General features: G+C 48.2%; 1 protein-coding gene across 1 annotated transcript in view; it reads right to left on the reverse strand.

The window, feature by feature from the left end:
- Nucleotides 1-27898, reverse strand: part of LOC127218771 (uncharacterized) — an 84232-nt gene that overhangs the window by 40051 nt on the left and 16283 nt on the right. Inside the window, 25 exon segments of the mRNA XM_051179753.1 lie at nucleotides 477-580; nucleotides 1354-1445; nucleotides 1448-1513; nucleotides 3025-3163; nucleotides 3552-3610; nucleotides 3613-3657; nucleotides 3660-3723; nucleotides 5266-5272; nucleotides 5872-5944; nucleotides 5947-6075; nucleotides 7587-7677; nucleotides 8804-8883; nucleotides 9036-9131; nucleotides 9134-9231; nucleotides 10444-10570; nucleotides 11731-11887; nucleotides 12794-12858; nucleotides 12861-12930; nucleotides 16468-16598; nucleotides 16601-16634; nucleotides 17575-17708; nucleotides 18058-18218; nucleotides 20717-20864; nucleotides 23561-23750; nucleotides 23814-23951. Coding sequence (XP_051035710.1) covers nucleotides 477-580; nucleotides 1354-1445; nucleotides 1448-1513; nucleotides 3025-3163; nucleotides 3552-3610; nucleotides 3613-3657; nucleotides 3660-3723; nucleotides 5266-5272; nucleotides 5872-5944; nucleotides 5947-6075; nucleotides 7587-7677; nucleotides 8804-8883; nucleotides 9036-9131; nucleotides 9134-9231; nucleotides 10444-10570; nucleotides 11731-11887; nucleotides 12794-12858; nucleotides 12861-12930; nucleotides 16468-16598; nucleotides 16601-16634; nucleotides 17575-17708; nucleotides 18058-18218; nucleotides 20717-20864; nucleotides 23561-23750; nucleotides 23814-23951 — 2498 coding nt within the window.

Consider the following 27898-nt stretch of genomic DNA (forward strand, 5'->3'; position numbering starts at 1 on the left):
CACATTGTGTAAAATCTTTCTGTTTATGATGTTTTATGCACATTATTTTTAGCATATTCTATGTATGTATACTTTTACTTATGTCCAAGACATTTTGTATATTGATATAATTTAGGATATTTTTATCATTTTATCATTTTACACTTTATAGTTCTACCTCTGCTCTAGACATTTCTACTCTACCTCTGTTTTAGGGATTTACATATATATATATAGTTATATTGCTTAGGTATTTGTCCCTGCTTTACTTAGGGAAGTTTCAATCAGTTTTTTAGCTAAGTTCCTGAATATTACAGATTATCTTTACCCCTGTTTCCTATACCTATGAGATTAGTCAGACATAGATGCTTAATCTTCAGTCACTTCATAGACCTGCAGAACATGACATTTAAATGTTTTAATATTAGTATTCCATTGACATGAGACACTATTGCTCCTGACAGCACCGTGCACTTTCCCGAAAATATGTTGGACACTGTTGTCGCTCCTTCTGGAGTCCTTTCTCAATTCGGCTAATGGCCTCTTGGGCAAAGAACTGCTCCCCACCTCGACCACTGTTTTGGACGTGCGGTGCTATGTGCTTGCAGGAGACAAACATAGAAGACTGCTGAACCTCGCCAAGTCAGGGTAAGACAGCCTTTCTACCTCCCTGTTGTTGTTGTGGCCTGTCAAATACTCTTGGCCTTATCCAAAACTGGGTGTACCAATGTTGCTGTGAGAACTAGGGTGACTGACTGTCCAGGTAGCCTGCTGTTTCTGTCCTTGCTGTACCTTTTGGAAGTTGCCCATTTGCACTTCCTGTCTACCCCAGTATTGTTATTTTCCTTCTCAGGTCTTTGATGATGTTGAAGATTAAACTTTCACAACTATTATTCTCTCTTCCTAGTTAGATATATTAGGTACTAGACTTAAGCTTTCCAGCTTAGAACAACTCTATTGTAAACTCTGTTATGCCTTTACCCTAGGACTAGATAAGTAGGTCTTAAGTTTGTATGTTCTCGATTTTCCTTTTCTTAGAGCACACTTTTTATTCACTGTTTTGTATCAAACCTAAATCTTTTCTTTAGACTAAAAGGGGAATTGTAGTGAGATATTCATTTTGTCTGCATCTACGGCACTGACCACGCCCATTGTGGGTGGAGACAGGGACGGAAGTGACCTGGGGAACTAGGTCTGAGGAGGAGTCCAGGAGTGCTCTCTTGTTTGCAGCACAAGGACAGGAGAACATCTGGAGGCATCCTTGGGAGCAGGAACTGCTGGTGTTCATCTATGTTGTAAGTTATTTCTCCCTGAATAAACATCTATTTGGCCCATTTGTTCCTCCTGATCCCTATTGAATCACAATACACTTACATAGGGGTGTCCAGCCTGGCAGCCCAACACCACAGTGTGTAGGACCTCCTCCTGGCCATTCAGGGCAGCCTTGGTCTCCAGTGATGCCTGCACTGTTTGTCTACCATGAAGGTCCCCTTTAAGAGGAGGCTCTGAGGGACCAGGAGGTGCCAGGTGTGCCCGAGGTGCCGAAAAAAACAGGCTGCAGACATTAAGGCAGCTGGCAAGATCAGGGACAGCTGTGTCTTCCAGTCACATGTATCTAGTCCTAAACTCACAGAGAGTGACACTGGAGGGCTCATAGCAGCCGAAGCACTAAGATTTGCCCATCAAAGTCTGGCATGGGGCCAGGGAGATGACTCAGTGGTTAAAACGCTTACCACCAGTGAGAAGACCAGGGTTCAGAGTCCAGAACCCACACAAATCCCAGCTGGGTGTGGTGATTCGTTTCTAATCTAGCCTGGGAAGGGGCAGGTGGGACCCCAAAGGCAAATAGACATGTTGGAGAGCTTGGGCTTTGATTGAGAGATTCTGCCTTATAGAACAAGGTGGAAAATGACTGAGGATGATTCCTGAGATTAACCTGGGCCTTCTACATGCATGTGCACACACATGCCCCATACACATGTAAACATTCACCCACCGCACACACATACATGGAAAAAGACAAGGAAATAAGAAGCCTACTGTGGAGGCACATACCTGTAATCCTGATGTTTAAAAGCCAGAGACAGGTGGATCATGTGTTCTAGGCCCACCTGGACTACACACTGTAACGTTGTCTCAGCAAGCATACACATATATAGTTTGCCAGCCATCCCCATCTGCCATCTCACTACATCAGTGAGGTCAGCAGTTGGAATGGAAGCCCAGGACCACATCTGAAATCCAGGCTCAGTTCAGCTGGATGAACAACCTTGGATAAAGGACCTAATGTCCCATGCCTCAGTTTCCCCACCTTTAAAGTGGGGCAATAATGGCAGTCATCCTCAACTCCTGCAGGGCTGTCATTTGAGATGACTTCTGCGTATTAAGATCAAGCATCCCCTTCTTTTCTTTTTGGTCTCTGCCACTTTCCTTGAGCCTGGATCAAGGCTTGGCACATAGCACATGGAGCAAACACCAACCAACATGGACAAATGAGCTCTCTGTCAACTCTTGGCGTTGCTGCTTTTTCATATTTCACAGTTCTGATAGAGGAGGCAACTCTCCCAAGATCTCAGAGTGTCAGGACCTGGGTTCTAGAAGGGATCTGCTTCTTCTAACACTTCCTATTTCCTGAATGAACTGGAACTTTTGACCCTTCTGCCTCTGAGTGCTGGGATTACAAGCATGTGACACTAGACCTGGTTTAAATTACTGGGGACTGATATAGCCCTCCATGCAGGCTAGCCAAATACTATCAGCTGAGGCACAACCCAAGCCTGAACAGCTTTCAACCAGCCGTTCTACAGTAATGCACTAAGATTCCTGGGAGCAGCTCTCAGGCTCAACCAAAAGCAGCAGACTCCCATTCATACCTCTGCCAACTGATGGAGCCCCTGGAAGGAGCTTCAGGGCTGGTGGCCTGTCACCATGGGATCCTTTTGAATTGTAGTACAGTTTCTTTAGAAGCGCCTGAGATCCTCCACACTGGAGGAATGGTATTGTGGACATCCCTAGGGGTGATGGCTTCAGGGAAGGGCACATACCTGAGGAGCAGTGTTCCCCACTTCTGGTATAACGTCTTGCCTTGCTGCCTCTGCTCCATCTCTCCCTCCAGCTGCAGGCCTCAAGGCTGGCCCAGGACACCAGTCCCCAGGACTGTGAGCAGCACCTGGGTCTTTGGGGGCTGTGATGAGAACAGAGCTTAGGGGGGTGAAGGACCCACTGCTAGGGGAAAGCCGGCAGCTGACCCTCATACACAGAGAGACAAAGGCTGCCTCCTACCACCTGCACCCTGGGATTGACTGCCAGAATGGCTACTGAGCCTGATGCAGCCTATGGCCAGCCCACACAGTCCTCAGGGCCAACCACCACGCTCTACCTCCCAGGCCCCCCTCCCTCCCACCAGCATCAGGAACTTCTGGGCTAAGGAAGCAGAGCCTGCTCTCCTTTACCCTACAGTGTACACTAATATGCCTGTTGTCTAGAAGAAATTGATGTTCAAGGAGGCCCAAGGTCACAGGCCAAACAGAGAGGGGGAAGGGGACCCAGGGTCTCCCAACTGCAAGGGCCACCTGGCACTGGCCTTCTCTCTCTATATGCGTGTAGGCTGCTGTGAGGCTCAGCTCCTGTCAGGGCTCTTTAGCCAGCAGTGCAGGACCTTCCTGTCCTGGCTGTTCTCCAGGCTGATTCAAGCTCACTCCTACTGTGGATGAGGTCTGGCATCAAGGCTGTCACCATGGAAACCTGCAAGGAGGCCAGGTGAATGAGCAGGGCCTTTGAGCCATTTATTCCCCCCTGCTAGCTGCCCTGCATTCTCTTTTCTACTTGGAGAACTTCTCATCCTTCACAGCTCCTCCAGCCAAGTCTGTCTGTGCAAAGCCTCCAGTGGGAGGAGGAGGGTGGGATGGCTCTCCCTTATAGGACCCTAAAGAAAACCCTTTCTATAACTCTGAGCCAAGCAAGTACAACTACCTCCTCTTTGATTTAGGGTGAAACTATTATCTTGCTAGGACCATCTCTTAGCAGACACCATCTCTGAATTCCAAGGGGCACATTCTGGCAAGTAGCTTCTGCTCCCTGGGTCACCCTGTGGTCACCAGAGCCTGGAGGAACAGGTGTAACTCTGGCTTGTATTGGGGTTGGAGGAGGCCTATGACCATGGTCCTTCCTCAGGCCCCAGCCCTCAGTCCCCAGTCCCCAGCCCAAGCCTCATACATCACCCTCTACCCCAGACTGAACACTCTCAAGGCAAAATTGGGTAAGGCCAAATGCTGGACTCCGTGATGGGGCTTCCCCATGTTAGCTTCTCCAACCAGCTGTTCATGTGGAAACTACAGTGTGCCACTTATCCTTTCTTTAAAACCCATCCACTGCCACTGTGCAGCAGGCCCAGCCTCTCTGGAACCTGGGCTCATCTAAGTTACCATCCCCACCAGCTGGTGGCCTTAGGAACCAGCTGCTATCTCTTTCTCACACTCCTACCCTAGCTGTCCCTGACACCCAGCCACCTCCTGATATCATCAGGAATAATTCACCAGTGTTGTCTACCCAGGGATGCCCCAGAGGGCACCGTGCTGCCCCAGAGGGGACCACACTGTCCCAGAGGGCACCACACTGCCCCAGAGGGGACCACACTGTCCCAGAGGGGACCACACTGCCCCAGAGGGCACCACACTGCCCCAGAGAGCACCACACTGTCCCAGAGGGGACCACACTGTCCCAGAGGGCACCACACTGTCCCAGAGGGGACTGTTTTGTCCAGAGAGGACTGTGATGCACAAGAAGAAATCAAGTTGCCCACAAGGGCTGTGGTGGGTTGGACCCTCCCTCATCCTGCACTGCTCCAGTAAAGAAAGGGCTTGGAGCAGGATTTTCTGGGGCAGTCTGGGTGACAGCGCCTGTCCTTACCCTGCCATACTTCTGTTCATGGCATGGTGAGAGAAAGACCCTTCACTGAAGTCTCTGAGTAATGTCAGCTGCTCCCTCAAAGCTGTCACTCTAGTGGCCTAATGTCTGCAAGGAGCCATCTGACCCACCCACACACACACACACCCCAGAAGCTGCTAAGCAAAAATATAGGATCTGGACTCTCTTTATGGAGTCTCTTTTTAGGTTCTTTTGGTGACAGTTCTGGTAACTTTGGCTGAGTCCAGTCCCTGTATCCAGTTTTCCCTGTGTGTAGGAGGTGTCAGCAGCAGGGAACCCAGCTCCTGTGCAAGTAATGACAGGAGGAGGCAACAAGACACAGGGCTTGTCTAGGTTAGAAGAGGCCCTTGTTCTATCTACTCTCAGCCTAGTACACACACACACACACACACACACACACACACACACCCATGTGTGTGCAGGCACAGATAGGCACATATGCACACATGTACACACATACACAGCACATACACAAATATTCACAAACACTGTCTTAGGGTTTCTATTGATGTGATAAAATGCCAAGACCCAAAGCAACTTGGGTAGGAGTTTGTTTCCTCTTCTGAGTCTCAGGCCACGTGCCATCACTGAGGGAAGTCAGGACAGAAACTGTAGGTAGGAAGCTGGAGATGGGAACTGGAGATGGAAGTGTGAAGGAGTGCTGCTTGCTGGCTTGTTCCTGGTGGCTTGTTCAGACTGCTTTTGTATATCATTCAGGACCACCTGCCCAAGGGCAGGATCATTCACAATGGGCAAGGACCTCCCCCGTCAATCACTAATTACAAAAATGCACTGTAGACTTCCCTACTGGCAATCTGGTGGAGGCATTTTGTCAATTAAGTTTAATTTGTGTAAATTTGACAAAAAAAAAAAAAACCAAGCTGTATACACGCATGCATATGCACAAGCAAAGACATTCATACACTTGCACGTACAGGCATGTGCATGAGATGACAGGGGTGCAACCACGTGGTGGCTTCAGTGTGCACCTGGATCTTGACTTCCCTGTCAGGGCCCTGGCTCCTGCAGGTCATACTGCCACCAAATCCTTGAGGGTCCAGGCCCTGGCCAGTGTCAGCTCTGAGACAGCCTGGAACATGGCCCAGTGTGGCCAGTTGAGCCTGTGAGCTGCAGATGCTGTGAGTCATTGGCTGTCCAAGTTCAAGGTTCCTGCAAGAGCACAGAGGGAAGCTATTGTGTGGGGCAAGAAAGTGATTGGCAGGTACCAGGAGGCCACGCTACACAGTCTCATCACAGCCATGCAAAGATGGGAATGTGGCTTTTGGCAAGCACTTGGACTGTAGTGCATTCGCACCTGTCAAAACTCACACAGGGCACCCTAGGGATCACTGTGTTCCCTTCTAGTTAACGAAACAGGTTGCAATGCTTGGGTGAGGGACTGATGTCTTCAAGGTCTGTGAATCTTTTACACTACAGTATGACCTATAAAGTCACCTATAAAGTTCATGTCTGAGAACTGAAACTGTTAAAAACAAACCCTAAATATAGAGTGTTTATGAGGGTGCTACGGACTGTAGATGTCAGATGATGACCTTGTGTCGAGAAAGGGGTCATGACAACTATAGTAAAGATGAGGCCTCCTGAAGGCTGCCCTTAAATCAATATAGCTGGTGTACTTATAAAAAGAAGGGAATGTGGGCCCAGAGACACACAAAGAATGACAAGTGACAGTGACACAGAGATTGGCATGAAACAGCTGCAAACCAAGGAACAAGCCTTGACAGCCTCCTCCCGAAGCCACGGAAGAGCTAGGAAGTGCTCTCAGGGTCTAGCAGAGCAGAGCAGGGCTCCGATGGCCCTTTGACAAGCACAACCTTCAGGGCTACAAAAGGCTTTCTGTTTGTAAGCTCCCCTGTTAGTGACCATTTGTTATAGTAGCCATTGGAAACTAGTGCACCTTCCCGGAAGCTACTGGAAGGCACATTCTATATGAACCATCAGAGAGGATTCTGGGAAAGTTGCTGAAAGCCCTAGGAATTATTAAAAGGAAGGAAACAGAAAACGTAATCAAACACGAAAAGGGGAAATTTAGCCACTGTTCCTACACATCTTGCCAGGAAGATGTGTACACGGTCGCACTACATAAACACAGAACAGCAGCAAACAGCTCTTTCTGGAGGATGAGAGGAAATGGATATTTGGAAAAGGGCCCTTGTGAGAATTGGATTCTCCTTTCCTCTCAAGAATGCCTTCTGAAACACAATGGCAGCAAGACCTTGTTGTTTTTAAATGAGTATCTGAAGAAATAGCTGAGACAATTCACACTAGTTACTATCAGGAACAAAGCTTAGGGTTGGAAGACAGGCAGATAAGCTTTACTGTTAAAAATGCACTTCATGGAATGAAGATTTAAATGGCAAGCAGGCTACCAACTGAGCTTCATCCCCAGCCCTGTATAAAACTGGGGCATGGTTATGCGCACCTGTAATCCCAGCCCTTGGGAAGCAAGGTCATACTCAGCTCTATGAGAAGTTTTAGGTCAGACTGACTGACCTATGTAATATTTATCTCAAAAAAAAAATTAAAGCACTTTAAGTACCTCTCTGGTCATAATATGAGCCCCCAGGCAACACTAAACACTGTGGGACAGTAGGCACAGTCATGGGTGGCTGTCTCCCAGCACACTTCCCACCTTGGGGACTCAGAGACCCCACTCCTACTCCTCCTGTGTCTCAGGAATATTGACAACAGGGCACAGACAGTGTGATCTCCACCATCTGGGGCAATTGTGTCACCTCGGCAGGTCACAGCCTGTTAAGGGGGATGAAACAATACTGAGTTAGGCAGGAGAGTAGTGATATATCCCAGGTGACTGGGCATGCCTTACTTTCTAGAACTTTCAGCTCTCTAAGTCTGTCATGCAACCAAAATGCACACTGCTAAGTCATGCTACAGGACCCCAAAATGCCTATGCTAGGCAATCCACAGCCACTGCTCCAAGCCCCTCCAGCCCAGGCCTGGGGATTGGAGGAAGATGAACTTCTGATAAATCTCTCCTCACTGGGCACTCAAAGGTAGAGGTAGGTCAGAGGTGGTGGTGACAGTGCAGGTCAGAGGTGAGGGGTACCTCATCTGGAAACAGGATCTTTGTATCTGGAGGCATTAAAAGGTTATTAGCTTGAATCCAGAATGCTAGGTATCCCCTAAAAAGAGGCAATTTGAAATGACCTACAGATGGATCACAGTTTGACCAAAAGAGGAGAAAGCCATCTCTGGGAATTCTGCAGTTACAACCCAACAGATCTGGGAATATAGGCTCCTCAGAGCCTCCCCAGAGCAGCCCCTCTCTCCTGCTTCATGTTCCCTACTGGCCTTCAGGACTTAATGGGGGTACACTATGTTAAGTCACCCAGTTCTGAGAACTTCAGTCTGACATCAGGAAACTTGGAGTGGCCTGTTTAACTTGTTCTAATATCTACTGTAAACTTGTGAAAACTTCTATTATTGTTCTTTTAAAGATTTATTATCTGTCTATATGCATGTATCTATTGTGTGCATGTATTTATTGTGTGCACATATTTATTGTTGCACTATCTATTGTGTGCATGTACATATTTATTGTGTGCACGTATCTATTGTGTGCACATATCAATTATGTGCATGTATCTATTGTGTGTATATGCACACACATGCTGGTTTCCATAAAAGCCAAAAGAGGGTGTCAGATCCCCTGTACTGAAGTTATGGCAGTTGTGAGTCACTGGGTGTGGGTAATGGTCCTCTGCAAGAGCAGCAAGCACTCTGAATTGTTGAGATTCCATGAGTTTTTCACATCAGTGCTGGTGGGGGTGCTTTGTTGGACCAGGACACTAGCTGGGACAGGGAGACCTGGGGTGGGAGTAGGGCTGATGCAAGTTGCCAAGATTACAAAGCAAACCTTGAGGTAACAGACATCCCTGTCATCAAGTACCAGCTCCAAATGGCCCACGTGTGCACTCTTGAGAACCTCCATCTTACCTGGGGACAAGGCCAAGTTCAGAGGCCAAGGCTCCACCTTCAGCCCATTTTCTATCCCCTTAGCCATCAAATGACCCCATGGGTGAGTGTGTGGCAGGAACACTGCCTACATTGCAGCTGCCAAGGGTGACCAGGGAGAGGGCTGTACTCACCGTCCAGCTGAATTTTCTTTTTGGGGTGCAGTAGCTTGAGCCAGCACTTCCTCTGGGGTACACTGTAGCTGATGTCCACCCTAACATCCCTGGCCCTTTTGACTGGGGTGTACCCATAAAGAGGTGGGCTGTGTCTTCTTCAGGAAGCTAGCTGTCCTTCTGCAAACACAATGGGATTCTTCTTCTGAAGCAGTACCTCCTATCCTTGCAGGAATAAGCCCATGAAGCATTTCCTAGGTTCTGAACAGCAGCATGGGAGAGGTGGGTTTTCAGGACAGTCTACCACGGGACTTGATTTTCTCTAGGTGTTGGAGTCCCAGGCTTTGTTGCATGCTAGGCAAATGCTCTCCCACTGAGCTACACTCAAGCCTCTCCAGGTCTTGATTGACAGGGCAAATGACCAGATTGGAGCTTCTGCAGTACACAACTAAAGCAACTTAGCAATGTTGCCTCATCCCAAACTAGCCCTGTGCAGGTCCCTCCTCTTTCTCATGCTTTGCTATGCACAGAGGACATCTGTAACCCTCAGAACACAGTCCTATGCTCTGGAGTCAAAACTCTACCTACCATCTTGTGCTTGCTGCTACCAACCCTGCTCCAGAATCTCTGAGGCCAAGGTGAAGCAAGGGTCAGCCTCTATCTTTCCTAGCCTTTTCACTTCTCCTCTGGCCCAAGGGCCTTTGCTCAAAAACTTCCTTTACCACAAGCCTCTGACCGCGAAGTTCTGAGAAAAGCAGCTTTGAGCTCCAGCTGCTTCTGCACCCAAAGCCAGGGCTGGGGTGTGTCTCTGTGGGACACTGCAGGCGTTGCACACATGCACAAGGCCCCAGCTTCTCCCCTATACTGCAAAAGAGTCAAGTAAAATACCACAGCTCTGCTCACTCATTTAACACTTCTGAAGCATGGGGAGCCCTAGGTATGCAAGGCTCCTGCCCCTGGGGGCTGACACCCAGAGTTGGAGGCATACAACAACCAGACACAGAACCACATAAGAGAGCAGCCATGTGGGTACATGAGTGGTCCTGGAATGATATGTGTTTTATGTCGGGTAGTAAGGGACAGGCTACCTTTGATGGCATGTGAAGAGAGAATACAGAATATGAGGTTACCTGGCACTGGAAGAAAGAGTGTCTCAGGCACAGGAAAGAGCCATTGCAAAGGTCTGGGCACAGGAATGTGCTTGACACATGAAGTCAGAGTGAAAGCTTGGCATTAGACAGAGCCAACACTTGCAGAGGTCCTGCAGCAGCAAGAAGACAGCTCAAAGCCTCAGAGTTGAAACCTGTGTCTTTGTGGCCAAGTCCTTGATGCTGATGTGCATGGGGAGATCCACAGCCAACTGGGAGGGAGGGGGCCATTGCACATTAACCACCTGGAAATGGAAGGTGTAGGCAGCTTCTAGAAGCACAGCTGCAGTCCTGGGTCTTGCTTCTTCAGAATCAAATCCATGAACACAGGTGCTGAGAGCAGGGAGGGCTGACCAGGCTTTGGCCAGGCCACATTAGTGCACAGCTGCCAGCCCCAGGCTTGGGACACTGCAAAGACAGGAAGATGAGTGACAGTTTCAGTTAGCAGAGCTCAGGCTGTGGGCCCAGCCACCCATATTAGCATTTCCTTCTGAGAACCAGTGCTGTATAGACACTGCTCCTGAAAGACAGAACTGAATAGGTCAGGACTCCTCAGCCTCAGCAAGCTGTTGGCATGAAGCCCAGTAATCTGAGAATATTATATACATTATTCAGTGTCCGATAGCATTCCTGGTCCTTACCAATCAGATGCCAGGAATTATCATCAATGCAGTTGGAGACACCTGCAATTTCATTAGCCATTCCCTTAATTGCTACCCCCCATCAATCCAGGGGTGGTGTAGAAGGCAAAAAAAAAAAAAAAAGTCCAACCATACTGAGAACTACTGGTGTAGACTTTCATTATTTGTAATGATTTGTTTCTGTGTGTGTGTGTGTGTGTGTGTGTGTGTGTATGTATGTATGACCATGTGAGTGAAGGTACCCAAAAAGAGGGTGTCTGATGCCCTAGAGGCAGAGTTACCTCTAGGTGTGAGCTTTCCACTGTGGATTCTGGGAACCAAACTCCAGCAAGGGCTCTTGACCACAGAGCTGTCTCTCCAGCCCCACGAAGATTCTTTTTGTTTTGTGTGAGACATGATTTCACTCTGTCATCTGGCTGTCCTGGTACTCAGTCTGCAGAGCAAATGGCCTCAGACTCACAGAGATCCACCTGCCTCTGCCTCCCAAGTGCTGGGATTAAAGGTGTGTGCCACCACATTCAGCTCCTGGACCATTTTTTTTCTAATAAAATTATTTTTATTTTAAGCTATGTAAACATCTTCCTCTAGAATATACCAAAATGACTCGCTTATGGGGTTTATAGTTTGGGATACACACAGCTAGTATAACAATTTCATTTCTATTGTGCAGAGCTGTAATGTAAAATATAATGTAAAATGTAATGTAAAAATGACTTATAGGATGTGTTTTCCAGAAAGCAGGTACCTCGACAGTGATATGCTGAAGGGACTCTCCTGCTGAAGCCTGTGTGATGGAAAGAGCACTCTAGCTGGAATGCCTCAGAGTTCTGGAGGGAGTCTAGTTTCCACTACAAAGCCACCAGGATTTGATCAGTCGCCTTTAGTTTTATCTAGAATGGCTTGACTGTGGGTAAAATGCTTTTATACAATTTTTGTCGATTTCAGAATGGGAGACAATTTTGATCAATGGCAAGTCCCAGTTCCCAGTTCCCTTCATGGCTTGATGAGGTTCCTTGGCAAAGAAAGCTACAATGCTGGTGGCAAACTTCACAATGACTGTGAGACACTTCTCAATGTCATCCTTCTATTCCAGAACTCTGTTCATGCTACTCACTGAATTGGCATAATTCTGAAAAACTCCAAAAAGATGGACATAGTGTCTAATCCAAGCTTGCATTAGTAAATACATATAACCCCTTTCCCCCTTTCTCCAGTGCAGGCAAAGCCCTGGCATCCCCATCAGCCAAGTCTCAATTTCCACTCAAATCCCCCCAACAGTCACCCTGTGCAAGAGAAAGCAATGCCATCCGCAAGTCTAGATGTACCCAAGGCTGTGTCTTGGCTGGATCTCTTTTTAGATCTTCTCTGCAAATTCTTAATCTCTCTGGTTTCTTTGTTCAATGAGTTTTCACCTAAGTCCCTTCATGGCCCACAGGTCATTTGTATCAAGCCAGGCTGTTGAGTTTTGTACACTGAGAGCCACTTCCTCCAGGAGACCTGTGAGGGCTTCCCTCTGAGCTTCCTCCTTGGGTGTTCCCAGAGGTGTGCTGTCTTCCCCTACATTGTTGAACTTTTGTTCTTTTGGTGAGAATGTCTGAGATGATTATTTCATCCACACCTTTGTGCAAGACTACAACGTTCAAGGATGGATTAAAGGTAGGGTAGGGTAGAGCTCACTGCTGACTGGGATCATCTTTGGATAATTTCTTGGTTTGAGTGAATCTTAGTTACTTTTCTGCTGCTGTGAAGAGACACCATAACCAAGACAACTTATAAAAAAAGTATTTAATTTTGGGGCTCACAGTTCCAGAGTGTTCACAGTCATCATGGCAGCAGGTAGGCAGGCATAGTGCTAGAGCAATAGCTAAGAACACGGCAAAAGGAGAAAGTGACAGGGAGTGGAGGGCAGGGAGTAGGGACAGAATGCAGTAGTCACAGGAGAGGAGTCACAGGTAGGGATTGGACAGGAACAGTGGGGAGAGGACAGTACCTTGAGAAACTTGATGGCAAGTTCAGCCAAGTGCAGAGACCAGCACCTCCTGTGGCCCCCAGAGGCCCGCAGCCCAGGAAACTTAGTTCATGCCCAAACATTTTGACACTCAGCTGGCAGCTTGGTTCCATCTTGCCCTAGACCACTGGGCTACCTGAGAAGAAACCAGAATGGAAACAGAGAAACTTAGGGCGAGCAAGGCAAAGCTTCTGGAGCAGGAGGAAGAGTGGGCTGCTAGAAAGGTCAGGGCGTGGGGGGCCCCAGCCCACCAAACACACTCTGCTACACGTATTCTTTGACATGCATGGTAGTGCCCGTGGCCTAGTGCAGACATGCCTTCCTGAATGAGCTGTGATGAGCCAGCTCTGAACCGCAGCTGCTTTTCCCTGGTTTCCCCTTCAACATCTCCTTCTAGAATCCCATTCAGCTACCTGAACTGCACTCTCGTCCATGATGGTCTCCTCCTCCCTCATCATTCCTCATGCTATGACATGGACTTCTTTGAAGACAGAAATACTAGGGTGACCAGAGCCAAGAGAAACTGCCAGTGTGGTGGGTGGCTGTTCTGTGTACCACAGTCCCTGCCCTCCCTGTTGTCTTGCCAGTATGGAGATCAAGTATCTGCTGTTATTCTCTTTGTCTTAGTCAAATCTTCTTGGGATGTGGGTATGAAACATGAGAAGATAACAGACTATGGAGACTATGTTCTAAGACAAAAATATTTATTTTGTTTTTGTTAAACAGTGTCCCAAGTAGCCCAGACAGGCTCCAACCCACAGTGAGGCTGAGGCTTGCCTAAAAAATCCCTCCATAGTCTAAGTGCTAGGGTTACAGGCACATGCCACCATGCCCAGCTAGGAAAAACAAAACAAAACAGTGTTTATTACTAACCCACCTGGGCTTTGGTTAACATCTGGTCTATGTATAAACATGTCAGTACACACCCAAGCCACCCACATTGCAGGCTCTCAGATGTACACAGAAATGGCATTTTACAAGAGCAAATGCTGGAGGCAGAGTGAGTACCCATCATGCTCCCCACCCTCCAGAATGCACATGAAACCCAGAGTCTCTGCTAAGACAGTAACTAGCAATGGGACCTGATCACTCAGATGAAGACAGGCTTCCAATTACAAAGCACATGCCACTCATAGCATGACTTTTCATTTTATCTGTTGATAGGATCTCATGTAGCCCAGGCTGCCCAAAAACTTGCTGTGTAGCTGGACTGACCCTGAACTCCTGAGCCTCCGGCCCCATCTACTGAGTGCTGTGATTGCCCCTATGTCTGGTCTCATGTGGTGCTGGGGATCCAGAGGTGGGGGTAGGGGGTTGTCAGTGTGAGGCCAGCCTGGGCTACATAGTGAGATTTTTTTTAACTCAAATAAAATAAAACAATTTTTAAAATAGCATAGGTACTGGGGAGGTAGCTCAGTCAATAAAGCACTTGTCATAAGCACCAAGAACTGAGTTTGAGTCTCCAGCACTCAAGAAAAACATAAAGCAAGCATAATAACAGTATGCCCTAATCCCAGTGCTTGGGGAGATACAGTCAGGAGAGCACCTGGGGCCAGCCAACCTAGTGGAATGGGTGAGCTCCAGGGGAAGTTAGAAACCGTATCCTAAAAGTAAGGTAGAGGGGCTGGAGATATGGCTCAGCAGCTAAAAGCACTGGCTGCTCTTGCAGAAGATCCAGGTTTAGTTCCCAGCCCCCACATGGAGGCCAACAGTTCCAGGGGTACTGACGCCCTATTCTGACCTTTATGGCTATTGCACACACATGGTGCACACACATAATACAGGCAAACACTCAAATATAAAATAAAAAAAATTTTTAAAAAGGTATAGACATGATGGAAAAAGATACTCAATATTAACATACACACACACAAATATTCACATCCACTTGCACACACATACTGTACAAGTACACACATGCATGCACACACATGCAAACATGCAAGCACATACATTTCAAGATCAAGATCAAGTTCTAGGACAACCAGGGCTACACAGAGAAACCCTCTCTCAAAAAGAAAAAAAGGAAAATAATCCAATAAAATAAGATGAGCCTAATATTTGAATATGCATTTCACCAAAGAAGACACCTGGATAGCAGATAAGCCCATGAAGAACTGTCCAGAAGGCTCAGGCACTTGCAGCCAAGCCCGATGACCTCCATCCACCTGGTGGAAGGAGAGAACCAACAACTACAAGCTGTCCTCTGACCTCCACACACATTCTGTGACATGTATATGTGAGTGTGGGCACACATGAGCACACACATGTGCACACATTCGTAAAAAAATCCATAAGGCTGAGCATTGTACACACCTTTAATCCCAGCATATGGAAGGCAGAGACAGGCAGATATCTGTGAATTTGAAGCCAACTGATCTACACAGTAAGACCCTGTCACCAAAAGAAAAAAGAAAAAAATACATAAAATAAAATAATAAATAGGTTTGTCACCATTAGTCATTAGGGAAACACAAAATAAAGTAAGATACTAGCCTGGCAGGATAGAGCAGGCCTGAAATCCATGCACTAGAAGGCTGAGGCAGGAGAATCATGTGTTTGAAGGTAGCCATGAGCTGAAGAGTGAGTTCCAGGCCACCCCAACCTGTATGGAGGGTTTGAGGTCAACCTAAGCTACATAGTGAGACCTTGTCAAAAAAAGAAAAAAGAAAAGAAAGAAAAAAGAAAAAAGTCTGGGATAACTCAGTGGTAGTGGCACCTAGCATGGGGAAGGCCCTGGGTTCTACCCCCAGTGCTGGGCAGGGGCAGCTCACAGCCATGTGTGAATGAAACAGAGCAAGAGTGAGTGCAAGCTTTAAATACATGTTGCAATTTATATAACATCTGAGAAAGTGCCAAGCAGTCTACAGTGGTCCACAGCTTCTCAGTAGCTCCCCGGGACAAGAAGGAGTATGATAGAAAATGAAAACGCTTGTAAGATGGGCATGGTGGTCCTCAACTGTGATCCCATCAACAAAGAGGCTGAGGCAGGAGGATTGTAAGTTGGAAGCCAGACTGAGCTACAGGGTAAAAGTACCTCAAAGAACACAAAAAAAGACTCCCATGAACATGACAGAGTCATCAGCTTTTTGGTGAGGGTGACTCCAGTAATCTGAGATCAGTGTGTATGTGCATGTATGCATGTGTGTGTGCAGTGAGTGTGTGTGTGCATGTGCGCACGCATGCCTATGTGTGTGCTCTCCACTTTATTCTTTGAGAAGAGTCTCTCACTGAAGCTGGAGGGAGCATCCTGGTTGGTCCAGGCTAGCTAGCCGTCAAGCACCTGTCTCACTATCCCAGCACCGGGGTTGTGGATGCCTCTGAACCAACTTTACAAAGCTAATTTTAAAAAAGCAGGAGTCATTGGCACCATTGGAAGTTAGACTCTGGGTTACCTTGGTTAGGGATGGGCACTGACTAGAAGAGAGTGCAGAGGGCTCCCTGGGGTGTTGGCCTCACTGGTGCACAGAAATGGACACATATCCAGATGGGACTTTGGGACTTTTCCGTGTAGAGGCTACACTTAGACAAACACCTTTTCAGCTCCAGGCAGGCCCAGCCAGTTGGAGTCCACAAGGGATGCATGGGCAGCTATGGTCTTTGCATGCTGGCATCTGGGTCACTGGGTGGGGGATGGGGTGGTCAACACACCAGACATTACTTTCTCCTGGAGGTCCTTCATCCTTCTGGATCTTTCTCCTGCAGTCAGAGCCATCCAGGCCTGGCTTTGGTCCTGAAGGGTTTCCTGGCTCATCCTCTCTCTTTTCTTCCTGCCTCCAGAAGGAGAGATGATGTCTTTAGCATTCTCCAACTGGAGTCCCATCTGGAAAGAGAAACCAGAGAATGTAGAACCCAGTCACACAGGTAGTCAAGGGCTGTGGGACTGGGAGCAGGACCCTGGGAGGCTGGTCTGGAGCACTCAGAGCTCCCTGGGGGCCACCCGGGCTCAGGAAATGGCACAGCTTTGAATTTTTCAGGCAAAATTTCCTATGGAGTCTTGGGGATCTTCAAATGGCACCTCTTCTGGGCAGCCCTCCTTCTCACATCCCCCTCCCAGCCCATATGTATCACACCCCCACCTGGGTTTCCAGCACATAGCAACAAGGTAACACCCAGACCCTGTTGTGGAGTCCCTTTGAGGGGCATGGGGACTCAGGAATTACCCATGAGGCATCTACTAGCCCGGATGAGTCCCAGATAAACAAATGGATCCTCTCTCTGACTGCCCTCCCATCTGTCATCTGTCATCCCGTTGACTGACCTCTTCTCTTTCCTGCACATGTATAAGCCATCCACCCACCTACACAGACATCTGCTCTCCCTTCTCTCTACCCCTTCTCCCTTGCCATCCAGCTATCTTTGATGGTGTTTGAAGAAAAATCACAGGGGGTGGCATCCACCCCCAGCTGGCAGTGTCTGGGTGACAGGCCCTGGCCTCCTTCAACCAGAAAGGGCTGGGAGAGCATAGAGCACATGTCCTGAGATGGACTCCCAGGCCTTGGGGCCAAATGTCAGGACACCACAGCAACCCACAGGACACCAGCCTCAGAGGTCTTCCCTCTGTGCTGCCTGGAGATTGAGAGGGTGAGCTAGATAGAAGGATGCTTGGACAGATGTATGGCTGTATTCATGGGCAAGTTGCATGGGTCAAAATATGATAGAATGAATGTTGAACAACGGAATCAAGGGAACAGGTGGACAGATGAGTGGACAGATGGGATCACTCCTTGCCCTGCCTCCAGGATAGACCCTAGGGAGTCCACAAGCCCAGCACTCTTGGCCGGGCCAGCACCATGGACAGTGAGGTTTGCTGTGGCAGAACAAGGGAGGAAGGAGCTGGGAGAGGAGAGGAAGGTCCTCTCCAGGTTGGCGCCCAGGGAAAAGAGGATCCTGGGAACTAGAAAGTGAGGTTATACCCACAGTATGTGCTGCCCCAGGGAGGGTTAAACATCATATCCTCCACCTGATGAAGGCTGAGGAAGATGCCAGAGCACCCCTCCATACCCTACACTCCCTAGGATGGCTGAGGTGGTTCAGGGACCTCAGCTACAAGACTCTGGCAGCTTTCCCCACTCCTATAGGGAGACCTAGCACAGGCCCTTGTGCAGCCCTCTACTTTTTGGGACAGGTTCTCACTAAGCTATCCAGGATGGCCCTGAACATTTTCTATGTCACCCAGGCAAGGTGTGTCCTTGGAGATTGGAGCTCTGGGGTCCCCAGGCCTTGTGGCCCTAGGCGAGCCGTACTTGTGTGCAAGATGACATCAGAGTAAGATGCGTGTTTCCAGGTCTCCATCTGGAACTGCTGACTGAGGATGTCTTTGGGGATGGAATCCCTAAGGTCATGTTTCAGAGGATCATCTGTCTCCAGCAGCTGCAGGATGTGGCTCCACATAAAGGAGCCCACTGGGGCAGAGTGGCAGCAACAGGCACACAGTTAGTCACAGACCAAATCTCTCTGACTCAACCCAGCCTGCCACACCCCCATGCCAAGGCTGCTCAGTACCCTGCAGCCTGAAGGTAACAGGAGTAGGATCCAGCCTATGTATGGATTCTAACAAGTTTCCCTAAAGGCAAAGGAAAGTTGGATGCCTTGACTTGAAAGTCAGACCCAAGTCAGAGCCATAGTTCAGTTCCAGGGATGCAAGCTGTGTTACCTCAAGATGTTGCAACCATCTCCCTACCTCATCTGTAAAATAGGGATATCAAGCCACATTTCAAATCCTCATTCTACCCAGAGCCTCTTAAAACCTTGTGTATATGCAGGTACATATGTATGTGCATGCACGTGGAGGCCTAGGCAAAGTTCTCACTTTTCTCAGCGAGCTTAAGAGATCCACCTGTATTCCCTCTGCAGCACTGATTACAAACATGTGACCACATACCGTTTCTATGTGGCTCTGGAGATGGAATCCAGGTCCTTGCATTACTTAGCAGGTGCATTACTGGCTGGGCCACCCCAGGCCTCACTTCTGTGACTTACGAGTACTGGGAACGCTCACTCTAGCTTTGGGCCTGGCGCTCCTCATCTATGAAATGAAGTAACATTTCTCAAGGGGCTGTTGGCAAAGGTCAGTCCAGGCCAGAGCCAGAACCAGAGAGTCTAATTATCTCAGAGCATTATCTCAGAGCAGACAAAGAGGTGATGTGCGGTCCATGATAGACTCACTGCCAGGGTCCTGCAGGGCTGAGATGCTATGGGTGCGTGCGTAGGGATATCAGCAGAATGGGAACTCAGCATAAGACAATGTAAGCTCCCAGAAGGCACAGCTAGAAGTTTCCCAAACATCCGACAATGGGACAGGCCTGACTTGGGGGGAGGGGACAGGGAACCCATTTATCCCACTGGGTAGCGTATAGCATGTCATCTTCAGCCCCTGGCTGATCCCTTAGAAGCTTAGCAGGCTGACTACTGTGATTCAAGACAAAGTCCCAACACCACCCCCTTCCTCATCCCCAAGTCTGACACTAGGGTTACATCTTCTGGCGACCCTACTTCCACAGAAGGTCATTTGGAACATGGGACTGGTTTGTTGTTCCTTTTTGCTGTGTGGAAGATGGAGCCAAAGGCCTCATTGTACATGCAATGCAAGCACCCTGTGGCGGAGCCATGTCCTTGGCCCTGCATCTACTTCAAATAAACACACCACTTGAATAGTGGCTGAGTTTCAGGAAAACATCAAGTCATCTCAGGCAGATGTGTAGGCAGGTCACATTGGGTTCTTGGTGCTAATGGGTCATAACTGGAAATAGCCTCCAGGCCTTGGTGGAGGCAAGTAAAACAGGTTGGGGTGCACATGTGTGCTATTCGTGTGTGCTTATCTCTGTGTTCCAGAGACGTTTGTTGATTGGTTGGTTGGTTGGCTGGCTGGCTGCAATGCTAGTGACAGAGCCCAGGGCCTTACTCCTGCCAGGCAAACTCTCTAGCACTGTGTTGAAGTTTTGATGCCACCCTGGAAAGCTGGTCTCAGGGAATGCATTCCAGGGTTGGGGAAAGAAGGGTTCACTGTCCACTCACCTTCCTGCTCTGCCCTTTCAAACATGACTGCAAGGAAAAGTAAAGGTGGCTGTCCTCTTTACCATCCCCACCTCAGCTCATCTCCCCCTAAGCACACTCTGAGGTGCATGCTGTCCTCACTTCAAAGACATAGACCCAGGGGTTCACAGCGCTGGGAGTCCCTCTGCTGGGACACACAGGCAAGGACTGGTTGTACAGGGCTTGAAACCAAGACACTAACATGCTGTGCATTGTATACATTTTTAAATTGTTCTTAAATTTTAATTGCAGTTCGGGATGAAGGCCAGGCCTTTCATATGTTAGGCAAGTGGTCTACCACTGAGCTCCAGCCCTGCCCCTAGCTCCGCCACCCAGGCCCCACCCAAGGTATGCAGTCTAAACTGGCCTGGAACTCATGATTCTTCTGCCTCATCACTTTTAGTGCAAAAATTACAGATGTGCACCACCACAGCTAGCCAGTTGTTACTGGTTTGTGTTTTCCTTTAATCAGCTGAACTTATCTCTTATATTCACACCCCAAGTTCATGGACTATGTTCTGAGTTCCCCCCTTTAAATGGAACTCACTGATTGCCAAAGGGACCCAAGATTTATAGCCACTATCTCTGTATTAGTGGTTCTCTCTTTCTCACATCAGGGTTTCCTGTAGACAAGGCTGGCCCTGTGTGTCTCTGTACAGAACTGCTGTGCTTCTGGCCAGAGTCAGCAGAACTTGGTGAGGTCCTGAGAGAAGGGACTTCCCCCTAGCTATCCATGGGGAACGCACTCGGTCAGTTGTCTAGTATGACTAGAGAAGTAAAGGGTGAGAGAACTCCTAACCACACTGCCCCACCCCAAGAGACACCTGGTACAGACCCATCCATATCACCCCATACTGCCCTACTTACCCCTGGGTGGACGGCACAGTTGCCTGTGTGTGTTGCACCTGGGAAAACATCTCCTCAATGGGGCACTTCATCAGAGCCTGGTAGGCATTGACATGGAGCCCTGTGTCCTCCTCAGGAGCTTGGTACAGTACAGGAGAGACAGCACTGATCTCTGGTTTGGGAAAGACATCCATTATTCAGCACTCACCCCCATAGTGCCCCTGTTCCTACAGTTGACCCCGTGATACCACCAGCTTCCTTGATGTCTCTACAATAAGCAATTTACCCAGGATATTGTCACCTGTGGCCCTACTGTGGGATGTAGTGGGTCCATGTCTATTCAGACCTCTTATCCCAGAGCCTGGTCAGTTTCCATGCATACCAATACAAAATAGATGCATTCCAATAAAGTTTATTTACAAAACAACATAAACACAGAATATAAATGCCTTGGTGCTCTCAGGCCCAGTCCTAAAGAAGACACCTCTAGACTTTATGATTGTCCATCAACCCCTCCCAATTTCCCTCTTAGTGTAGCCATCTGGCCACCCATTCATAGCACATAGTTTCTGAGCACCTACTTTGTACTGATGGGATAGATGACATCATCAGCATGACTGACCCAACCCCCATGCACTTGACATTCAGCTTCTAGAGCAATGAGGGTTAATGTTTGAGATATATAACACATATGGAAACATAGAGAGGCAAGATCAGCAACTCTGGGGATTTAAGAGGTTCAGTTTCAGGTGAAACAGCAATAAAGATGTCTGAGTTAAGAGGACTCTGTGTGTGTGTGTGTGTGTGTGTGTGTGTGTGTGTGTGTGTGTGTACACCATGGGCAACTTCCCCAGTACACTGTCACCTGTGGCCCCACTGTGAGAGGTAGTTGGGCCACTATCCAGGTCTTCTGTAAGAGCAGCAAATGCTCTTAATTTCTGGGATTATCTGTACAGCCCTTCTCCATCTAATACTTTTTAAGATATTTTATTTATGTGTGGTTGTTTATATGAAATTTATGTGTACCATGTGCATACACACATACATACATGTTTAAATGCCAGAGGTCAACATTGATTCCTTCCCTCAATCACTTACTACCTTATTTTTAAATTTTATTTTTATCTGTATGAGTATTTTACCTGCTTATATGCTTGTACACCATACGCGTGTTTGAAGAGGGCATTGATTCCCCTAGAACTGGAGTTACAGATGGATGTGAGCTGCTGTGTGGGTGCTGGGGCCTGAACCCAGGTCTTTTGTGCGAGAAACAAGTGTTCTTAACTTCCGAGACATCTCTCTGGCCCCTCTCTGCCTTATTTTTTTTTAAAGATTTGTTATTTATGCATGTTTCCTTGCATAAGTTTATTGCAGCATGTGTGAACATATTCTATTTATGCATGTGTCCTTGCATGAGGGTTTTTTTGTTTTGTTTTGTTTAGGTTTGGTTGTTGTTGTTGTTGTTGTTTTGGTTTTTAGAGACAGGAGCCTGTCCTGTGTCCTGGAACTTGCTCTGTATATCACACTGGCCTTGAACTCACAGAGATTTTGCCTGCCTCTGCCTCCCAAGTGCTGGGATTAAAGGCATGTGCCACCAATGTCCGGCTTTCTTTGCATGAATTTATGTGCAATATGTGTGTACACATTCTATTTATGCCTGTTTCCAGCATGAGTTTATGTGTGGCATGTATGTACAGGAGCCCATGGAGGCCAGATTCCCGGGAACGTGAGTTGCAAGTGGTGCAAGTGGTGGTGAGCCCCTGTGCTGGGAACTGAACCAGATTCCCTGCGAGGGCAGCCGAGCAATTTCTCCAGGAGTTCTTCAGCTTCTTCTTCTTTTTTTTTTTTTTTTTTTTTTGAGGGGTGGGGGTTCGAGGCAGGGTTTCTCTGTATTGCCTTGGAGCCTGTCCTAGAACAGGCTGGCCTTGAACTTACAGAGATCTGCCTGCCTCTGCCTCCCAAGTGCTGATGGGACTAAAGGTGTGTGCCACCACTGCCTGGCTTCAGCTTAGTTTTTAGAACTATTTACATATTGTTTATTTAAGTTCTCCCAGTAAGCCTGGAGCTCAGCAGCTCAGCTAGACTGGCTGGCCAGCAAACTCCATGGATTCCCCCATCTTTGTCTCCCTCCTCAGGGCTGGGATTACAGGCATGGTTCACCATGCTCAGTTTTTATTGGGTGCTAGGGATGAAATCCAGGTCCCCATGCTTGCATGATGGGCTCTTTACCAACTGAATCACCACCCCAGCCATCTTCTCTCCCCAGCAATGCTCTGTGTACAGTTACAGAAAAAGGCCTGAGGACATCTGGAAGAAAAAGAAGTAGATGAGGCTAATATGTACCAGCAGGTCAGAAAACCAGACCACAGAGAGCCCAGTGGTTCATGGGTAAGGATCTGACCTTGACTGAGTGACAGGCAGGTGGGCAATCTTTTCCTATAATGACACAGACAATAACTGTATTGGGCCTGGCAGCTTCATCAGTTGTGGCAACAAAGTAGCCACAGATAGACCAGAGCTATCTGTGTACCAATAACGTTTTATTTATAAGAGCAGTCAGTAGACCAGGAGGTGGCCCACAGAGTCTGCCAGTGCTGGTACATGTGGGTCTGGATCATGTAGCAGTATCAGAAATCACATACTTATTTTTGGGTTTATTAGGTGAATAATCCACTTCCCACACTAAATATAGGTTCTAGAGGACAGAGGCAAAATAACTGCTCACACTGGCACCTTGGCAGGCACCCAGTACACAGGAGCTGCTCAGTGAATAGGTAATGACTTTGAAGGAAGAGGTGAATTGATGGCCTAGGTCAAGTCCACACATTGCCCCACTGCAGCCAGAGGGAAAAATACAAGAACTCTCACCTGCAGAGTAAGGGATCCTCCGTAAGGCCTGGATAGCTACCAGCCAGATCTTCAGAGAGCTGCCCCTCAGGGATGCACAGGTGCTCAGTACAGGGGGGAGAGCTACTGCTGCCAGAGCAGCATTGCCAATGGCCTTCAGCACAAGCTAAAGCCCCACCCATTTGTCCAAGGATAACCTGTCAGGTAAGACCTGAACCTAGTGTTGAGACAATAGCCATGTTCACCTGACCAGCATCCACAGGCTCTGAGAAGCCTCTCCCAGAATCTTCACAAGGGAGCCAACTCCAGGTAGCTGTTGGTAGTGCCCATCCAGAGCAGAACAGAGGTTGTGTCCCAGAGCTGAGATGTCAAGGAAGACACCTGGGCTGGCCCCCAGAGACTGCAATAGTGGCTAGGGATGCGCAACAGCCCACCCACCCCATGAAGACTAGTAAGTGACACATGAAGGGTCCTCAGTTCTACTCAACTCTGAGTCAGCCTGGCACTGGGTCCTAAGCTCACAGCAGCCTGGTCCCTACCTCCCGCTGTGGATAAAGGATTCTTCATAAACTTGTTTTTCTAGAGAGAGCCCAGGAGTCCCTGCTGTGTAGACAGGATAGAGATCTATACTCTCAGGCTAAAGAGGGATAGGAACATTTGTGTAATGTCTAGGGATATTTGGGGGTATCACAATAGGAGTTAGAAGGGCTAGAGGTGTAGCTCAGTGGCATAACACCCAGAAAAAAATTAGCAAAAATGTCACCACTGGGTATGGTAGAGTAGGCCTGTAGTTGTAGCAGTAAGGAGGCTGAGGCAGGAGTTCAAAACCAGCCCAAAGCACAGTAAAAAGCTCTTCCAAAAGAGATGAAGCAAGCAGTAGCAAGAACGACAGCAACTATGGAGGTGGTAGAGCACCATTGTGGTGAGCCCAGGGTCCTGCTAAATAGCCCACAACAGCCATCTGATCCCACCCTATTCCAGCAGCACTAAGCTGAATGACCCTGGTCCAAGCTGGCAGCTTGAGTGAGCAAGGTGAAGGTCTTTAGGCAGAAGGTGAGTGGAGAATCCCAACCACAGGGTCAGGGCCACATCACACACGGAAGAACAGCTCCTTCTCTCTGTCTCCTATGAGCAAGAAATGAGCCAAAGTTCTCTCTGCACCAAGTGGATCACATGCACCAGTGGCCTGGACAGACTGATGCCCTCACACTGGAGGAGCTGCACCAGAGAGGTCCTCTTTCAGAGACCAGGAGGAGGTCCCCAAGGACCAGCGAGGATCCCTGTAGGACTGAGAGGTCCCAGCTGGAGTCAGCTCTGGTGTGTCATGAAGACAACTGGTCCACTAGTGCTGTCAGAAGGCTTCTTGGAAGTATGAAATTTCTCGAAATGCAGTTTGGGTCTCTTGATTGTTGGACTATGATAGTCTAACCAGCAGCTCAAAAGATGCCTGAGAGTCTGGCAACAGGCTCCAGCACCCAACATGCCTTGCAGCACGCACGGCCAGTCTCCAACTTATGCCCTGCTCTCACTGTACACCAGCCTCTTCTGCCATCACCTCTCTTCTATGCACTTAATTATCAACTCTGTTCAACTGTTGTAGAAGCCTCTCAGAGAGCTGAAGTGACCTGCCTCACATTGCCTCACGGGGGTGGTGGGCTCTGTCCTGCTATGCATGCAAGATTGTCCACTGGTTCACATGAGTATGCAAGGCACAAGTTATTCACATGGGGGCCATCAGTGCACCTCTCTACCAGCAGGTGTTTTGGAATTTCCGCATTTATATTTATGGGTGTATGCATGTAAACAACAGAGAATGTGTATATGAAATTTGTATGTGTAAATGTGTGTATGTGTGAATGCTGGCATGTGTGAATGTGTGTTATGTGTAAATGTGTTATGCATGTATGTGTGCATACAAAGATGTAAGTGTATGAATGTGTGTGTGCAGATGTGTCTCTGTATGTATGTGCAAATGTGTCTGTGTGTATGTTCATGCATGTGTGTGTGCATCTCAGAGTACATGAATCCTGGTGCATGAGTCTCAGCATGTGTCTTCTGTGAAAATAAACACATATATAGCCTTAAATCACATTCTGGGTTTTTTTGCTTTTGTTTTGTTTTTTGGGTTTTTTGTGGGGTTTTTGTTTTTTGGTTTCTTTTGGGGGGATTCGTCAAAATAAAAGGAACCTCCGTGTTGCAGAGAAGAGGCTACAGAGATGGTGGATAGGCGAAGACACTTGGCCACTGGCCTGGTGCGCTGAGCTGACCCCTGGACACCAGGGTGGAATGAAAGGACTATCCAAAGCTGTCCTCTGGCACCCACACATGTGCCTCACATACACAACAGTAATCAGATAATTTTTTAAAAATGAAATACATGACACAGAAGTTTCAGACAGATTCACTCTGCCTTGAAGGAGAAAAGGTATTCGTTGTGGCCTCGACCAAGACCCCAGTGGCTCCACTGCCAGGGCCCCCTCCCACTGTCTGTCCCAGATCTTACTGATGCACAGCACAGCTCCACCATACAGATAGGGAGACTCAGGTCACACTGGCAGATGACAATGTCTATGCCACTGCATCCACACCATGCAAAGAACAGATGCAGGGGGTGGGGAGGGGTGAGGGAGGGGAAGAGAGAAGAGAGGGAAGACTGGCCCTGCCCATGCCTGGCTTAGTGTAGACATCCTTGCATGATGCTCATGACCAGTGTGTTACCTACTGGGCTGTGGATTTTGATTCATCTCAGGGTCCAGTCCAAGTCTGGTTCTGTACCCATATTTGTGTCCTGATGACCAGAGCCAACACATAACCTGTGGAAGCAACCCCAGGGTCAAGGAGATGGGTGCTCCCTGTGCACCCCTGGATAGGTGGCTACATCCAGAAAGCTGCCGAGGCTCAGAGATGCTATGACCCTCATTATCATGAGGCTGCAGGGGACTCAGTCTGACTAGCCCCAGTCATTGAGCATGTCACAACTGCTGGCTGCTGGTGCCCTCATCTGCTTCCAGCCTGTAACAGTGGGATGAGAAGCCTTAAGAGGCAAATGAGGACGCAGAGGCTGGAACAGAAGGACAGAGCAGGATCCCAACGTGGGCAAGCTGCCCTGCCTGGGGACCCGAGCTTTTCCATCTGGGAATTTGGATTGGTGACAACACCTAGCTCTTAGAGACACTGCTGTTGGCTAGTTTCACAGGTATCCCCCAGTTGCAGCACTCCCAAGTAGATCTGTTTATAAAAAATAGCAGCTCTGATATTTTTAATTATGTGTATGTGAGTGAGTGTGCTTGTGCGTGTACATGCCATCTGTCATGAACTAGTTGTGAGTCACCCTGTGAAGGTTCTGCAAAGACAACCAATGCTCCTAACCACTAAGCTATCTCTTCAGCTCTACAGGGGCCCTTAAAATTGTTTTACACACAGCATATCATTACACCACAAGCCTTAGTCAAAAGAGCTAGGTCCATCCTCAGCTCCCATACCAAAAATCAGTCTCAAAGGGGCTCAGAGACAGCCCCACATAAACCCTGCTGGGAGTAGTGGCCCACCTATAATTGCAACATTTGAAAGGAAAAGACAGAGGATCCTCAGAGTAAGCTGGCTATCTAGATTAGCCTGCATCAGTGAGTTCACGCAGTGGCTGCATGTACTCCATCAACAAGTAAGATCTGTATCCCACACCAGGGTGTAGTGGAGGAAGACAGGGTGTGATCCCAGCACTCAGGAAGCTGAGGTAGGAAGACAAGTGTAAGGCCAATCTGCTCACAGACTGAGACTCAGTGCCACAGAACCAAAAGGAAAAATGCCATGGAGTCTGCTGGTGGGATGGGGTGCGCCCATGGAGGTCAGAGGACAGCTTTGCAGAGCTGACTCTCTCCTTCCACTTCACACGGGCTCTGGGGGGCTGAACTCAGGCTACCAGGCTTGTGTGGTAAGTGCTTTTACCCTTCCAGCCATTTTTCTGGACCTTGTTTCTGTGGTTGCTATTTTGTTTTTTCTTTTCTTTGTTTGCTTGTTTTGTTTTTTTGTTTTGTTTTTTTGGTTTTTTTTTAGCCCAAATCTCAAGTAGCCTGAGCCAGCCTCCAACTCACTATGTAGCCAAGAATGACCTTGATCCTTCTATTCTGCCTCCTGAGAGCTGGGACGACAGACACCCACCACCATGTCCCACTTCTGCATCACTGGGGTCTTATGCAAACCGGAGAAGCACTCTATCAACTTAGCTCCCTGATGAATCTCAGCTTGGATTTTTTTTTTCTTTTTTACTTAAGCTGTCTTTAATGAAAGTTGTGTGTGAGATCCAATCATTTCTTCCTGTATTTGCCCTTTCCTACTTGTTGAGACTTGGCTCTCCTTTCC

Source organism: Phodopus roborovskii, unplaced genomic scaffold (assembly GCF_943737965.1).
Source record: "Phodopus roborovskii unplaced genomic scaffold, PHOROB, whole genome shotgun sequence".
In the NCBI taxonomy this organism is placed as follows: Eukaryota; Metazoa; Chordata; class Mammalia; order Rodentia; family Cricetidae; genus Phodopus; species Phodopus roborovskii.